This window comes from Artemia franciscana, chromosome 7, assembly GCF_032884065.1.
Source record: "Artemia franciscana chromosome 7, ASM3288406v1, whole genome shotgun sequence".
NCBI classification, from domain to species: domain Eukaryota; kingdom Metazoa; phylum Arthropoda; class Branchiopoda; order Anostraca; family Artemiidae; genus Artemia; species Artemia franciscana.
Genome location: NC_088869.1, coordinates 56,046,657 through 56,064,409, shown reverse-complemented (window position 1 = coordinate 56,064,409; position 17,753 = coordinate 56,046,657). Strand labels below are relative to the sequence as shown.

Below are 17,753 nucleotides of genomic sequence, written 5' to 3'. Positions count from 1 at the left end.
ATACACGGAAAGGGGTACCATTCGCTTATACATACTTCAGTTTTGTTATTTAATTGGACAACAAACGACCGATTAGCATAGCTCTTTAACAGGGATGAACCAGCATTTCTTTGTGTAGGTGTGTCATGTTTTGACATAATTATATAACCTGCGTGAAAAGACGAAATGAAGAGTGAATTGAGAGCACAAAGTATTTCGTCACGACTGTTGTTGGCTTGCTAGGATCTGAAATGCCCACCTGGACGTGTTCATATTTTTAATGAAACTTCTATAGTTTTTGGACATGGGAGACGTTGCGTACACGTGTCCATATCCTGCCAATTTTACAATATTGGACCGAGGCGTTTTCACCAAAGATTTTTTTCCTTGGGTAGTCAGATATTCCTGATCAGGGGTGTACACAGGAGGGGGGTCCTTGGGATTCAGACCACCGAAATCTTATACTTCGGTGGACCGCGTATTATACAATAATGCACGGAAAGGGGTAAAATTTGCTTATACGTACGTCATTTTCGTTATTCAACTGGACACCAGCGACCGATTGGCATAGGCCTTAGCAGGGATGAACTACTATTTCTTTGTGTAGTTTTGCGTAAGTTTTGGCATAACTATACCACCTGCTTGAAAAGGCGAAATGTAGACGTGAATTGAGATCAAAAATTATGTTTGTGTTTCGTAACGGCTGTTGTTGGTTTGCTAAGATCAGAGATACCCACCTGGGCATATTCCCGTTTCTAATGACACTTCTTTACCTTTTGGGCATGGGATATATTGTGTACACGTGTCCATATTCTGCCAATTTCAAATATGGTATTGAGGCGTTTTCGCTAAAGATATATTTTTTCTTGTGTAGTCATACATTCATGGTCAGTACACAGTAGGGGCCCTTGGGGCCCGGACCACCGAAATCTTAAATTTCCCCGAATTTCTGGATACTTCTCATTTAAATTATCAAATAAGATTGCCCCTTCCTGACAGAAAAAAAAATTCTGCGTGCTTGTTTGATCCTGTTAAAACCCCAATCGCGTTTTGACACACTCAACTACAACTTGTAATTCTAATATTTGCAGACTTTTTACTTACACTAATTTTTCTCATTTCAAATCTACTATTAATCACCTATTAATCACCTTTCCCTAAATTAAAAGATTACCCGTCACCAGCAGTCTCCAGAGGCCTAAGTGCGAATCGTACCATAATGGAAACCGTCCGCTTGTTCAAAAGAAACTGTCTAGTGACAAAAAATCGCCATTTGTAGCTGAATCATGAACGGTAACTATTATTTTGATTAATTTTAATAGTAAGTTGTTGTTGCGAAAATAAATTTAGAAAAATTTCGAGAAAGAGGCTGAAACCCATCGAAGTTATGCCAGATCGAAACGACAAGTTTATCCTTGGAATTGCCGCGGTCAAAAACCCTATAAGGTAGAATTGCTACCAACAAGGAAAATATCTTTTTGTGTGGGAGGCAGTGATGTTTTTGTTTTTGTTTTTCTCCGCCTCAAGTGGGGTACTGGAGTATCCTTTAGAGCCATTTAAGGGCTCATTTGAAAGCTAATATTTATGTCCACGTCGTTTGTATGTTCAATACCGTCATAAAGCGCCAAATGGCGCGCCAATTGGCCTTTCTGTGCTATTTCTAAAGTGGAAACGCTGGTAAGCATCAAAAGATTATCGTCATTATCAGCATCGTCGAAAACACTAAACCTATGGTTTACAATCCCCCATTTTCTATGGTTCCACTCCTAGGCTCCTTAATAAGTGTCAAAATCGTCTGCTGACTAACAGAGCTAGGCTAGTTTTACTGCGTATGCTAGTTCTAGGCTAGTCGTGGTAATTTGCAAAAATTTAGGTTGGGGGGGGGGGCAAAACCTTGACGGATTCGCTTAAATATAGATAACCCCAAAAAAACGTTTTTGTCTATAATTATTAAGTGAATAATAAATAATTAAATAAATACAATTAATTGGCTTTCGATGATTAACCCAAAATGACCATTTAATCTGAAGAATGTATCTGCTTTTTACACTTCTTTTGGAAATTTTCACAATGGCTATTTGGGTTTGGACTGTGCTTAAATGTTTCTCAAAAGTGGGCTTAACCTTCTAAAACTGCATAAGTTGCAACTCAGAGTAAAGTAAATTCCTGAAGAGCAGCTCAAAGCAGCTCACTTCGAGCAATTTTGGAGTTGCATAGCCTGAAATTGCAGCTTTGTCGGATTAGACTCCCTTTTTCTGTCTCGGTAAAATTTATTGATGCTCCGTACAATGTGTAAAATATAATAATATTTAAAAATGTTAAATGCGGTGAATTAACAAATTACATCCTCCCTTTGGTTGGAAAATCTCAGAAATGAAGCATACTAAATTTATGTATTGATTCCGTGAAAATCTAAACTTTCTCTAAATGGGCGTATTTGAACTGTGACTGCGTATATTCACTCATAGTTCTCAAATATATATATATTTTCTGAAAGTTTTTTTTTCTGGAAATGCATCTGAATTTTGACATTCATTTCTATACAGCCATCATTCCAACTTAACACCAGGCTACTAGTTTTGGCTTTAAATGCATTTATCACCGGACGAAGCTCGTTTGTTTTGAATTTTGGCTACAAGAAAAAGGAGGTAAAGCCACATTAGGAGGTGTGATAAAAGATTTAAGACGAAGAAGAGAGAGGGATTCTGGGGTGGATTTTAGAAAGCAATGTCTATGAAATTATCTAAATAAAATTGTATATCTGCAAACAAACTTGTAATCTGTTTAAACAAAGGATAAAATCGTATTTTAAAGTTCTAAGGAGATGCAGGCCTTTAAGAGTACTGAAAACCTCTGCTTTAGCCTAGAAGTATCTGAGGTATCTCTCACGTATGCAGAAACAAAATAATGTCTTCACGTGGTTCTTTTAAGAAATAAGCCTAGATTTAATTACTTCACAGTTTTTGGTAAAAAAACAATTATCTAAATTGGACAAAAAAATTTTTTGTGAACAGTTGAAGGATGGTAGCATCTGTGGCATGCCATTTTTTTTTAAATTCTTTGTGCGTTGAGAGACGTGCTCAGGGAAATTAAACAGCTGAAATGTAACTGACCAGAAAGTGATACATTGTAGTACCCAAAGTAGCAGCAATAGTTATAAATTCTTTTCTGTGTTTTGCTTAATTCAATCCTAAAAAAGTGTAGTATTTTTCAGGTCATTTTGACACGTCCGTTGGAATGAAAACGGAAGTTCAAAGTTATCAACAGATTGCACAAGCCATTAGCACATTACCTGAAAGGATCCTTTTCTTGACTGATATTCCTGCCGGTAGGTTTGTTTTTTCTCCTCTTTGAATGATTAGCATTTGTGAAATGGTATCCATGGTTAGTAACAGCTAAAGACTCTGGAAGTCACCAGATAACGTTATTTTAAGTGATGTCCATGCTCCTTTTGTTTGTAGACAAAGTGTATCCAATGCAACCTTTTTCCCTGATAATCTGGATTCTTGGTTTCTCCGTCCCCTTGGTATTTCAATATTCCCTATTGTTACTTGGATAGTCAAAACAGGAATTATGGTTAGGAGTAAGATTCTTAACTGAGATTGTAAAAAAAGCGGCAAAATTCAAAATATTTAGTCTTGGATTAGAAAATTTTCAGAAATCCTGTGGTGGCAGTGTGTTTGATCTTGGATTAGTAATATGGGACCTAGAATTCGAACTCAGCTGCAGAAACACAGTTTCCGACGCAAGGACCATACTAGGAAATATCTCAGGAAATATCTTTACCTACATGTATACAAAATCCTCAGAACCTGTTATTTCTAATACCATTCCTCACAAATAAAGCTAGATCATATAAGATGCTCCTAATCAGTTATCCATGGTGAACCTTTTTCTAAAGAGTCTTCATATCTGTTGATTACTGTTATTATTGGCTCCAAAAGTCAGTGCAGAAATAGGATATTTGAGTATAGAAATGCCAGTTCTAGCAGTATCATATCCGAGACGTGTGACAGAAGGGTCAGAATGAGGTTCAAGATTGTATTAGTCGCACGAACTAAGGGTTTTCTCTGACGAACTCTACAATTGAGATTGGGAGTAATCCTTGCCGTGTCGAACTGCAAAGTCTTTGAAGCGATTGCAATCGCTTTCTTCGTTTGTCGAGATTGCTAGATGTATATTCCTGTCGTTCTGAATTAGTACTTTCTTTTCAGAAGCAGACGCTGCATCTTCTGCTGGGTTCCAGGTTCGACTTGTCTCGCGTCCAGGTAATAATCCAGTAAGCAAAGAAGACAAAGAGAGACACAACATCATCCATTCGTTTGAAGAGTTGCTAGTAGCAAATACAGATTAATTTGGCTGCCTCGTGAATAAAAAATCCTCGTGGAAATTGTTGACTTTCTGTAGCTAAGACAGAGGATAATGTGGTCTGCTAATTATTTTGGTACTGTTTTTTGGTTCTAGTGCGGGTTTAAGCCCAAATTTTCCAGGAGAGAGGGGGACTTTCGACTGATTTAGATAATCCCAACAGAGTTAAGTTCCAATTAGTTAATTTGAAGGTAAATAAGATACTTAATTCCAAATACATACTACTGTTTCTATAATTTCTGCCCAATGTCATAGTAATGCAGAATGTTGCACAACTTATATGTATTGTCCTCTTCTGTAAAGTTTTTGTGACTTTCTGAAAGGTTATCGTCATGTCATCGAAAAGCTAGAGGGAGTGTCCTGTGGGCTTGGGTCTCATCCAGAATTTAAGAAATCCATGATTTTCCAAAACGTAAAACGCCAAGCTGCCTGTGGCTCGTACAATTGCGCAAGCTCTTCGTCGACGATAAGTGAATCTTTCCCACTTCATCCCTGTTGTAAATGGATAGTAAAAATAAAATAAATAACGGGAGACAATGTTCAGGAAAATTATGCAAATGTTAAAAGAAAATTTGCCAGAAATTTGTTGCTTGAGAAAAAAAAAATTGGACCGCTTGAGAAAAAATAAAATAAAGAACGGAAGGCAATGTTCAGGAAAATTGTGCAAATGTTAAAAGAAAATTTGCCAGAAATTTGATGCTTGAGAGAAAAAAATTGGACCGCTTGAGAAAAAATAAAATAAAGAACGGAAGGCAATGTTCAGGAAAATTATGCAAATGTTAAAAGAAAATTTGCCAGAAATTTGATGCTTGAGAGAAAAAAATTGGACCGCTTGAGAAAAAATAAAATAAAGAACGGAAGGCAATGTTCAGGGAAATTATGCAAATGTTAAAAGAAAATTTGCCAAAAATTTGATGCTTGAGAGAAAAAAATTGGACCTGGATTCAGAAAGGTCGTTTAAATGATAAAGGAGGGTCGTTTAAATGATGAGGGTCGTAATCGATTCAGAAGGGTCGTTTAAATGATAAAGGAGATTTTACCTCGAATGTACTGCTCAATAAAAATAAATTCGGGTCTTCATCCTATAAAAAATCAATTTAGCCATCGTTTTCGTACGAATGATCCATCTTGGCCTAATTGTTAGCACAATAGACTCACAAGCGGGAGCTCGTGAGCTCGAGTCTTTGTGGTGGCTGTCGTGTGGTTTGGGCCGAGGAATAGGGCTGTTTCTCTGTAAGACAAGCCGAAAGTCCGACTAGCCTCAAGGGGTTACCTAGGGAAATTTAGGGGAAACACAGAAAGTGTCTGAAGGCCAAGGGTGGGGCATTAGGGGATCGACACCTACGCTACGCGGATCTCATTGGTCCAAATGCGAAAGTTTGTTTTTCTTTATTTTTTGTTTTTTCGAGAAGAATGGAACAATATTATAATTCGAATGTTCCAGTAAGCTTTAACAAAAATGGGGTAGACTATTTCTGCTTCTCTTCCTTGAATTTTGGAAAATGCAAACACTTTTCTTTAACAAAATTTTTGTCAGTTCGGGTTAAATTTTAATATAGTTTCAATAATTTTCCTCTTTAAATAATTTTGAATATTAGTGTCAGTTTCAATTGCAAGTCAAAACATATGGAAAGTTCTGTTAAAAAGTAGTTTTGTTTATTCAGAAAAAAAAAATACAAAATCAGCACTATTAAAACTTGCCATAGATGTCTACAAAATACGGCACAACCGAGTAAGGACTTCCATTGAAACCGAGGGTTGGGTTCCGGAACTCCTGGTGGCAGGCTATTGAGGAGAGTTTCATTATTTAGCTCCGTTTGGCTCTCAGTCTTCAGTTTTAAACCATGTAATGTTTCTTTGTTATCGTATGGCTTGAGGCATTACTCTTAACGAGACTGCCCTTTGTTGCCCTCTTTCAACCTTTTGAGAGAGGTGATTACAATTTTTGAAAAATGTTCCCTTGTTCCCTCCCATATTAGGCTAGCTTACTCTAGAATAGGAAGAACATAGGCTTGCTAAATTGGAAACCGACCAGCACTGACATCTTTTTTCTCCATCAGCAGAGACCTAATAGTTTAGACAGAAGAAAGAAATTAATATCAAAACCTCTAGTTATGATTTTAGTACAAGGAGGAAAGAGTATGTAACACAATAAAAAAAATTTGAAACTACTAAACTGCTTGGAATGCAAATAGAATAGGAGAAAATATTTCGGAACAATCTATAAAGCCTGTTTAAATGGATGTGTTGCAAGTCTTACTTTTTACAAAACATTTTCATAATTTCTCTTGAATCGTCGCAACCGTGTTGCACAAGAGCAGTGATCGTAAAGAAGAATTAGAGAGCAGAATTTAAAAAATAAAAGGCCTTTTCGCTCAACTTGGGGTTGCGTATAATAGGACATATGGAGTCAAAATTTTGGATATCCGAGGCAGACTTTTCGTCATCTTTTATCCTAGGAGTGACTATAATTTTTGAAAAAAATTTCCCCCTCCCCATATTTGGCAGGCTTACTCTGGTATAGGAAGCACGTAGGCTCGCTAAATGGGAAACCGACCGGCACTGACATCTCTTTACTCCATCAGTATATACGTATAATCTAAAATCTTAGAAAAAAATCTAAAATAGAATCAAAAAAAGAATTTGATATCAAATGTCCATTTGTAATTTTTGGTATAAGTGGGAAAAGAATATATAACACAATCTATAAAAAAGATTGGAACTTCTAAAAAGCTTGAAAGGCAAATAGGATAGGAGGGAGTAACACGGAATAATCGATAGAACCTGTTTAAGGGGAAGTGTTGCAAGTATAAATCTTAAAAAAACATTTTCATAATGTCTCTTGAATCTTTGCAACCGTGTTGCACAAGAGCAGTGATCGAAAGGAAGAATTAGAGAGCAGAATTTGGAAAAATGGCCTTTGCGGTCAACTTGGGGTCCAGTCGAATAGAGAAACAATCCATATGGAATAAAAACTTTTGATAGGCGGATTTCCCGCTATCTTTTACCCTTTTTTTACATTTTCATTCGGATATAGAGAGCAGTATGTATTTTCAGCTCAAACTATCTTTATCGACGTCTATATTTTTCGTACTCTAACTACTAGGTTACTTACGACAGAAAAAACGAAGTGGGAAGGGGCTATAGGCCCTTAGTTACTAATGGATAATTGTCAGGAAAAGGGTAAAAGCCAACCTGACCAATTGCACTCTTTTTAGTTATGAATTAGTTCGAATCCACTTAATATATGTACCTTAAATGAAAGGCTTAAATGCTTGAACAGGTTATCCAGATGCAAAGCAGATCTGACAGTGAACGGTTTAAGGGATTCCGGGAACCAAGATCAAACACCACGATATTATTTTCGTGTTTGATCCACTGGGGGAAAGGACACCAAAATATTTTAAAGATAAGCATAAAACAAAAATTATGAAAAAAAAAATAATTTAAAATGATTAAGTGGATTTGATACCTTATCTCATCCACTATAAACGTCTTTTTTATAATTTGTGTGGCCAAACAATATAGAATTGATTAGGTGGTCTTGCCATAGCTTGTAGAGCTTGGATGAGAAATATGAATAAACGATACAAAACTATAAGTCGACGCATATTTTCTCAAAAACCTAAGGAAAACTTCTCCCGTTTTGTGCCGGAGTTAGAAATATTTAGTTTTAATGGAACTTACATCATTAGAATGCGTCAATTTAGATTATTTTTGTTTCAGTTAAATGTAACAGGATTTTCTTTTGAAACTGAGGAGAGGGCAATGCATAACAATGTTCTGGCATGTCTGAAAGGAAAATGCTATAAATCAACTCAAAGGAAATATCGCTTGTGCAATTTGACAGCTTTGGGAGTTATCTGTGGTCCTCCCCGTTTTGATTGAAAACCTTGCCGGCACACGAAGACGTAAAATTTCATTGTCTTTTCAATCAAATTTCCTATTCAAACCACATATTCTCAATAGATATTGATGGTGGCTAGTCCCCTGGGAGAATTCGCTAACGGGGTCTTTGTCTTTGAGGCAGTCAGCCGACACTATGGTTTGCAAAAATTATTTCAGGTATCGAATCCCTTTAAGCAATATAATGAAGCAAATTATATGGATATCTAACTTCAAATCATGAATTAAAACAAGCTAATTAGCCTGATAAAGACGTAATAGACTCTAGAAAGAAGGTTATCGACATGAATACTTCAAGCTTAGTCGAGTTACTCCTGGAGAGAAAGCATATTTCGGTGTTTGCACGCTGCTAGCCTAAGAAAATGAAAGTAAATCGTGAGGAAATTTTTTAAAACGAGTAAAAATTTTCCTTCGTATGTGGCCGCAAAAAGTAAGAGGCAATCTAAGCCTGCTCTCTACACTCAATTTCAGCTTTTCACAACCATTTAAAATTTTTGAAAACTAGCCTTACTATTACAAACTATTTTTGTTCGCAATAAGAGCCCTAACTATTTTTGTTAGCAATAAGAAAACCTGGGCTTGAAAAAATTCACTTTAAGATGTTTTAACCTCATAGGCACATCCATGCTAAAAAACAACAAAACATGGGCTTCCACCCTAATAACTGGCTACTGACAAGGGTCAATCTTTTTACTTACAGTCTTGTTACTAGGACCTATCATCTACATCAAAATCATGTCAAAATAAAACGATTTCTCTGACGTTCGTAACCCTGGAAGCCTCCGGCGAGTAGAAGACATCAGTTTTCATCCCAATGGACATAAATAAATAGTTCTTTTCTTGTTTCCTTCCTAACATATAAGTTTTTCATACAAAATAACTGAATTCAAGAAACTTGGATTTTCGGCCCTCCCCCCTTATCAAATAACTTTACAAAAGAGTTATAGTGGTAAAAACAGTATTTAGAGTCAGTGTCTTCTTCTGTATCGGAGGTACCCAAGAGCACTAATTCATAAAAATGTAGGGAGTGCAGGTGCTTCTTTTAGAAACATAGATACAAAAAAAAATGTTTCTCAAAATATAAGGGGGGTTAATTTATTTGATGGAATATTGGTAAGAATTTTTTTTACGGAGGTACAAAAATTATGCTTTTCAAAATATGCAGAGGGGATCTAGGGGAGGGGTAGTTACGGTACTTGTTTCATTTCTTTTTCAATTTTTTCCGGGACAGAAAATAACCAGGGTAATAAACAAAGATTGCGCGAAAAAGCGTTTGAATTGAAACTGTAAACACTATCAATCGGTTCGTTGAAAGGACCTGTAAATAATCAGCGGCTCAGACTAATAGTAACTGAAACCCTAAAAAATATAATTTTGTTAACAATTAATGCATTATGCGCATTGGCTTTTTGTTTTGTTTACAAATATATAAAATTCATTAAGTTTAAAGCAACCCATCAAAAGCTACGAGCATGAGAGTCGTTTACTTCGGCTTAAACTTTGACTTATTTTGCGAGAGGTTGCCCGGCCTCCATAATCTCGTCCACATCCCAGAGCAACGCTTGTCATACCAAGCACTGCAAAAAGCCGTGTCTCTCCTCACCCCGCTTGGCCATTTTCTGCCTTGTGTGACGCCGGCCTTCTCATATAAATAATTTTTTTAAGTCTGCCACAGCTGGTTACCCGAATAAGGCCGAAAATTAGGGATGAAGACGACACTCATTACGGTATTTCTTATAAATAGGTGTATATAAACAGAAATAGCGAATCAAGTAGTTTAGTGATAATCTTTTTTGATTTCCATATGTGCTTATCGTAGCGACATGAAGAGTTACGTCAGTGACACTTAAAAACAATGCTAATGCCTGAAATAAGCAGAAATTTTCATACCACAAGTCAAAAACAGAGAATTAACATACAAAATATACAAAAGAAAATTGCACACTATAGACGAATAAAATATACAGCCTTAGACAGGGGGAACAGTATTGTGATAAATGCAAAAATATTATTCTGTTCTTTTTACTGTATGATATAGTTGTAATAATCATAATCAAATATAATTAAAATGAATTTATTAAACTTTCTCACAGGAATAAGCACAGACACAATACAAATAATGATTGCGTAATAACCCAGACGGCAACAATTACTAATAAATTTTTGATGTACCAAAAATTCTAGCTTATGTTTCAACCATTTTTTTTCTATATACTAGTTTAAAAAAAAATTAAAAAGAAGGATTTCAAGGAAAAATAAAGAGCGGCATTAAACGAAAGACGAGCAGGAATAAAGTCAAATAATGTAATCCAAACTTGACACGAATAGAAATAGAAATCACTATTGATGAACAATGAGACGCAAACCGAACAGAAATTACAATGAACAATTAAATCAAAATAAAACGGATAGAAATAGAAATCACTAAGAATAGTAGGTCTACATTCTTTGAATAACTTCTTTTTTAAAAGCTTTTTATTTAATTTCTATTGGTTTTAACAGACATTATTTTTTTGTTTTATTAAAGGAATTTTTGTAAGATTTTGTTCGGTTTCCTGCTTAAATTTTACAACTTATGATATTGGCTTGCTTTTTATTATGACAATTTTTCTCAGCAAATCTTAATGATAGTTTTATTGTAGAACTTTTGATGGACGGGCAGGGGGGATATTATTCAATTAAATGGATTGTAAATCTGCATATTTTTGGCCTAAAGCCATCCTGACTCCCGTCCTATTACAACATTGAACATAGGCATACATTAATTGGCCACCATAATATAAGAATGCTATTGGATTATATTGTTTTATACTGCTTAATCGCTTAAATAAATGGATTTTGAGCTATTTTATTAAAAAGTTCTGATTTGCTTGATAAGAAAAATAAGAAAATAGCGACGAAGACCACGCTCCCTTTCCATAACAAACAAATACAAAGTAGAAACAATAGAGAAAATCTTTTCAAAACAATTAAAAAAGTTTTTAAAAAAACACTATTAGTTTCAATTTTATTTATATATTTTATATTTATATATTTTATATTATTTATTTATTTATATATACATTTTTTTTCTCGTTCTCCTATTGTTCTGAAGACGGCCCTTGGACATATGGCCGAAATATTCACAGAATTGATTTCCACTGTCTTGAAAAGATTTTCCTTATTGTTTCTACATTTTATTTGTTTGAGAAAAACAAGAATAAAAAATAATTAGAAAAATTATTAATAAAAAATAAATTAAAAACAATTAATTAAAAATAATTCGAAAAATAATAAAAAATAGGAATAAAAGTAGGATGTCAAAAATTGATGCAACCAGATTCGTTTCAGAATGAGGCTTTAGAACTTCAAATAAGGTGTTTTCATTGCCTGAAATTTTAAGAACATCAACATTTAAATAAATAGTTCGCACTAATCTCCCCCCCAAGACAAAATTCAAGGTCCCGTCCCCCAAGACCAAATTCACTATCTCCTTGATTCCCCCAATATTCTCTCTAAATGTTAGTTAGGGTCCAGTAACATAACTTTTCACCCTTAGCCGTGCCGATAATGTTGCAGATGCGCCATTTTGACAACCTGGTTGCTATGTCTTATGATGTAGTTCAACGTAGCCTAAAAGGTTCAACTTAATAACCTTAGCTTTTCCTATAATATTGCAGCTACGCCATTTTGTAATAAATCTTTTGATTAGGTCAATATCGCTCCTCAACATGCGCTGAAACTTTCAACTTAATACTCTTAGCTATTCCTGATACATTTTAATATGCCATTTTGATAATCTGGATGCATATAATCTCTTTGGGTTTAGTTCAACATCCCTCAACATTCCTTGGAAGTATCAACTAAAAACCATTAGCTATTCCTGAAATATTCCAGATCTGCTCTTTTGACAAACTGTGCAAATAGTGTTTTTGATTTAGTTCAACATTACCTGAAAATTTCAACTTGGAGCCCCTAGCCATCCCTTGTATATTTCAGATACGCTATTTTGACAGACAGGATGCATATTTTGTCTTTTGATCTCGTTCAATAGGCCTTGCAAGCTTCAATTTTACACCAAAAATAGTTCTTAATTTGTTGCAGCCCTTTTAACAACATGTAAACACATTTCCATTGATTTATTTCAACATCACCCTCAAGATGCACTGAAATATTCCCCTTAATACTCTTAGCCGTTCCTGAGATTTTACAAATACGCCTTTCTGATAAACTGGAATCACACTAGAGTATTTTGACTTAGTTCAATATCCCCTTCAACATGCCTACTAAATGTCAACTTAATGCTCTTAGCCATTCCTGAGACATTGCAGATTTTTTTTTTTTTTTTTTAGCAGCCTACATTCACATGGTGTCGTTTGATTTAGTTCAATATTCTCTTAATTTGTCCTGAAAGTTTCAACTGAAAGCCCTTGGCCCTTCCTGAGATTTTGCAAACGCGCACTATTGACAATCTAGATGCACTCTGAGTCTTTTGATGTCCTGAAAGTTTTAATGAATAGTAAATTTTGCCTTTTGACTTAGTTTAACATTCTCACAAATACTCTCTGAAAGTATAAACTTTATGCCCTTTGCCCTTCCGATATTGTTCTGCGGTTAGGATGGTAAGATGTCATAAAGAAATATTTAAAGGAAATGAGAACCTCTTAAGAGGGTGTAAACAGGAAGTCTTTGAATAGATTGGGCTGGAGGAGGAGCGTGCGTAGCCGTATTAGCCTCAGACGGCTTGGTGCTGCGGTGAGTTGTTAGTATTGGTGGTAAATCTAAGTACTGGTGATTGGCTTTTTCAAAAATTGTCAGCAATGAGCTGTTGCAGACGACAGCAGTATGGCATAAACAACCTTTCGGGTGGGCTAAGGTGAATGCCGTATACACTAGGCTTTTTTCAGCCAGATTCACAACAAATGCTGTAGTGCATATCCCCCTCCACTTCCGCTAGCCCCCATGCCCAACACAGGATGTTCAATCTCATAATTGAACCAGCTCTATTCGAATAGCCCCGGGTCGCGCTATTTCTTTGCTCGTAATTTTGAATAGATGGATTTGTTGAAATATCATTTATGATTTCTTATTAAATTGATTTATTTGCAAGTTAACAGATTTAAATTGATAATTAGTACTTATATCAGCCGGCCACATAAAGTCAAAACAATAGTCATAGGCAGCGCAGTCTAAGTAAAGATACAGATAAGTAAAAGTATTACCAATACTGTGTAACATTATATTGTTATGTTAAACAGTGACCCCAAATTGATTTCTATTATTATTAATAGAAATTAATCTATTAGTTTCTATTAAACATATTTCCAAATATGAGTTCTTATTAAATTGATTCGTTTGCAGGTTAACAGATTTGAATTACCAAGATTGTGTAACATTATGTTGTGACATGTTCCCAAAATTTAAAAAGTGACCGTATTTCAAATTTGAAAGTATTCGAAAAATGAAGTTAGAATATTTAACTTATCCATTGGGCATTGTTTGAAAAATCATATCCAAAAAATCTGAACAATTCTTGACATCATTGCGGCAGAAACCCTAAATAAATTAAAAATTGCAAAGGATTAAATAAAATTAAATTAATAAATTAAAAATTGCGAAGGATGTCAATTGGAAGTGGAAATTGACTACTAGAATTTGAGAATTACCTTCCCCTTTGTATCTTAGGTGGAAAAACGAATTCAATAAAAATTACACAAATGTTTTCCTTGTGTAAATTAGGGTACCCATTTGCGGAGGGGGTTACACTGACTATCGTTTTTATGTTTATAATTCCTTTCACAAGCCAAGCTTGGTCTCCTAGTGCAGCATGATAAAACTGATAACAATAGAAAAAAAAGAACGGACTGGTACTGTCCATATGAGCGCACAAAACTTCTAAAGTATGAGAAAAATATAGATGTTTTGTTTAAATTTATTTCTGCTATTCTCAGCAGACATTTCGTACAGAATGCTGATGTAGTGTTAAATATACCACAAGTAGTGCTAATGTTACAATTCTGAGCAATGTCAGAATTATTTATATATTATTATATTATTTATATTATAATATGTCAATTATTTTTTTTTTGGAACTGGTTTTTAAAAAAAAAATATTTAGAAAAGCGATAATAGCAGGAAAGTTAGCATGGTATTATACATGAAGGCAGTTCTACATTTATGGATTAGTACGTGAATCCGGAACGTAAGGAATATGATGTTCTCGTCGCTTATTAGGCGTTTGAATTACAAATAATAGAATTTGGAGCTTACATTAGCTATTATTATAAATTCTTATTAGGCATTTCAATGACAAATAAAAGAACTGCAGTTTCAATTAAATACTGGAAATAAAAATCAAACCGATTAAAAGATTTCTAGAGCGGATTCTTCCTCTACCAAATTCCATGACCAAACTACAATCGATTTGACCTATCTAGTTTTAGTATGAATATCATTACAAAAGCACTAAGTCTTATTTTCTTTTTCATTCAGAAAATTATATTCACTGTAAATCTACCTTCTTATTCTTCAATGATTCCATTTCTGTCCTATTTCACTTTTAGAGGATGCATTCATTGCCACTTTTGACACTTTTAAAACAGAAGAATCTAATCTTGAACTGATAGATTTTAGGAAGTAAAAGCACTATAAATATCAGGGGGAAAAATCACTTGAGCAAATGTGGTGAAACAGGACGCATAGAACATTTTCTATTTTCCCAATAACTAGACTAACATTTCTACTCAATGATAAGGTATCAAAGGCAGTATATTTGGAAAAAAAAATATTACTGTGTAATGGACCCCTATTTTTCTCGTTTTCCTTATGTTAAAACCAAGCATGGATTAATTAAAAAAATTCTGCTCTAAGTAAAGGGCAAATTTGACACTTAAAAGCGCAATAGTTTTAAAGCTACTTAATAAATTATTGTTTTTTCTTAATTATGGAGGGAGAATTGGCTACCTCACCCCCCCCCCAACAACGTCACTGCCTAAAGCATGTAATCCCCGGGGGAAAAGCTATTGGACCTTTCGGTTATTTTGAACAAATGACTATTTCAAAATGTTGACCAGATGTCTTTGAAGGAGGGTAAATAACAAGGATGCGGGAGGGTGACGGATGCCCTCCAATTACTTTTGACTCTTAAAAATGCACCAGAACTTTTAATCGAATGAGCCCCCTCCAAAGTTGCTATAATAATTCGTTAAATAAGGAGTGGCTAGTGAAGAGCCCACCTCGCTCTTTACCTGGGGAGCACTATGGCGCTGTCCGTAACATGATAGGTAAAATTTGGCCCGTATGTGGGTGGAGAGGCATGTGGTTATTTGAGGCCGTTAGACAAAGTCCAAAGGAAGAAAACTCCTTTTTCTTCATTATTTAGATACCCTTTCCTTGGAACAAAAGCTTTTTGGTAAACTCCATCCCCAAACAAAAATTAAGGATTCGGTCTTGAGCAGTAGCAATTGGTAAAATAATTAATAGTAAACAATTAAACATTAGTAAACAGTGGAGGACTAAAGTGATTTTAAGTACAGTTTTAAATCGCCTAGATGTTGACATTTTAAGGGACATGAAAGAGACGTCATACTTAAAACGGTCAAATAACAACCGCATTTATTATGGTATTTAGCTTTTTAGACAGAAATGTCCATGGCATTACATTTCGCACGACAGTTCTACGGCAGTGCCGCCAATTAGGGGGTGGGGGGCAGGACCGGATCTAGAGCAAAATCTTGAGGAGGGCGATATGACAAGGGCACCAATAAGCAAAATCTTGAGGGAGAGGCCAATGTGACAAAGGTACCAATATTTGACCAAATTGACAAATTTATTCTAAAAAGAGTGAAAAAGGGGAGAAAAACAGAGAAAAAGGGCACTAGGAAAAATCAGGGGGGACAGGCCCCCTTGGATCCGCCGGTGTTGAGGGGTAATTTGCCCCCCGTTGATTTTGAAAAAAAATTGTATTTACGTTAAAAAATAGCCTTTTTTGGTGTTAACTGAAAAAATCGATAAAAGCTAACCCCCTGTTTATTTAAGACATTTACCCCCCCCCCCCCTTCCAATTTCGTGAATTGTTGCCACTGTTCTATGGCTCCAACCCCCACGCTATTGTTTTTAACCTTTACATTCAAACAGAATCGAGGTGTTTATCCAAAGGAAAGGTTCTATTGCGCCTTTCTATGCTCAAAGAAAGTGACGCAACTTCTCCGAGCGAGAAAATTTTATTTATAAGACACGATGCTGAAGGAAGGTTTGATCGCAAGGGTCCCATGTATGCAAGACGTTTTTGGCCTTCCTATTTCGCTTCATGGATTTTAAGCAACTATATTATGCTCAATAGTAAATTAATGGAAACCATCGGAGAAAGGCAAGTTCCCCCGCCCCTGGGTACTTGCCCCGTTTGTTATATATATTTTAAGTCATTTTAATGAAGATACTACCACCTATTAAAGCATCTCTTTTTAAAATAAACTTGCCAATTTGATCGATTATTGACGCTCTTGTTATACCCCCTCCCTCAAGATTTTGCTCTAGATCCACCGTCTCCATCCCTCTTCCCCCTGTGGCGAAATTTACTGGTGGCACACTCGAATGGAGTAAATGCATTCGAAAGGAAAGCAACACTTTGAAGTAGCTGAACCAAAAATATCCACTTCCACTTGAAGCATTTAGCTGTCTACAAATATCCAAATATTCATATTCAGTCAATAGCCCAACATTAAGTTTTTAAGAGAAATTCTGACAATTATATCCCTGCAAATGAAGATCTTCTTAAAGGGGTCCTTTGGATAAATAACCCTTTCTTTGAAGATCTAAACCTGTGTGCACTTGACCATTTCTGGACGAGTCGTCTTCTGACATCAATCTGATTTCACGGAGGAAACAATTTTGAAAAAAAAAATGAAAATAGCCAAATTGAAGTTAGAAATTCAGCACAAATATTAAAAATATCATATTTTTAAATGGATAGGCGACACGGGACCAAAGCCCCTACCCTCTGCGTGCGTGCCTGAGCAGCTTATCACCTAAAGTTTTAGTCGTAAGAAAGGAAAAAAACAATAAACTAGATAATATTTTTGATTTAGCTTTCTGGTAATTCGCCAGAAATTTTTCCAATCTTTAGATTATCTCTGGGTGTAAAACTTAAGCACACTGCTTTAGAAGATCCGATTCGGCCTTCTGATATTTTTCGTGACTTATGGTCGCTGTGTTTGTGAGATACGCCAAGTAAATATTAATCATTATGTTAAATAATCATTACTTCAAGACGAATTTCGTTTATTACGAAGGATCACCCGTTCTCCGCCAATCACAGCACCACAAACGAACGCACTATCTGGTGAGCACATTTTTTTTTTATGGCACTTGGTATTAACCAAGTGACATATAGCAATCGCAAATTCTGTCGGTCTGTCTGTCTGTCGTTCCCGGTTTTGCTACTTTAGGCACTTCCAGGTAAGCTATGACGATGAAATTTGGAAAGCGTATCAGGGACCGGACCAGATTACATTAACAATAGT

General features: G+C 35.4%; 1 protein-coding gene across 4 annotated transcripts in view; it reads left to right on the top strand.

Annotated features, from left to right (window-relative positions):
- The window catches only part of LOC136029500 (enolase-phosphatase E1-like), a 539,221-nt gene that overhangs the window by 511,532 nt on the left and 9,936 nt on the right, over positions 1-17,753 (top strand). For 3 of the 4 annotated variants that reach the window (XM_065707941.1, XM_065707940.1, XM_065707939.1), the window contains exons 6-7: positions 3,184-3,307; positions 4,194-4,369. In XM_065707941.1, coding sequence (XP_065564013.1) covers positions 3,184-3,307; positions 4,194-4,333 — 264 coding nt within the window. In that variant the 3' untranslated portion in view covers positions 4,334-4,369. Of the gene's footprint in view, positions 1-3,183; positions 3,308-4,193; positions 4,370-17,753 lie in introns of those variants that run through there. The other variant, XM_065707944.1, reaches the window with a different exon arrangement.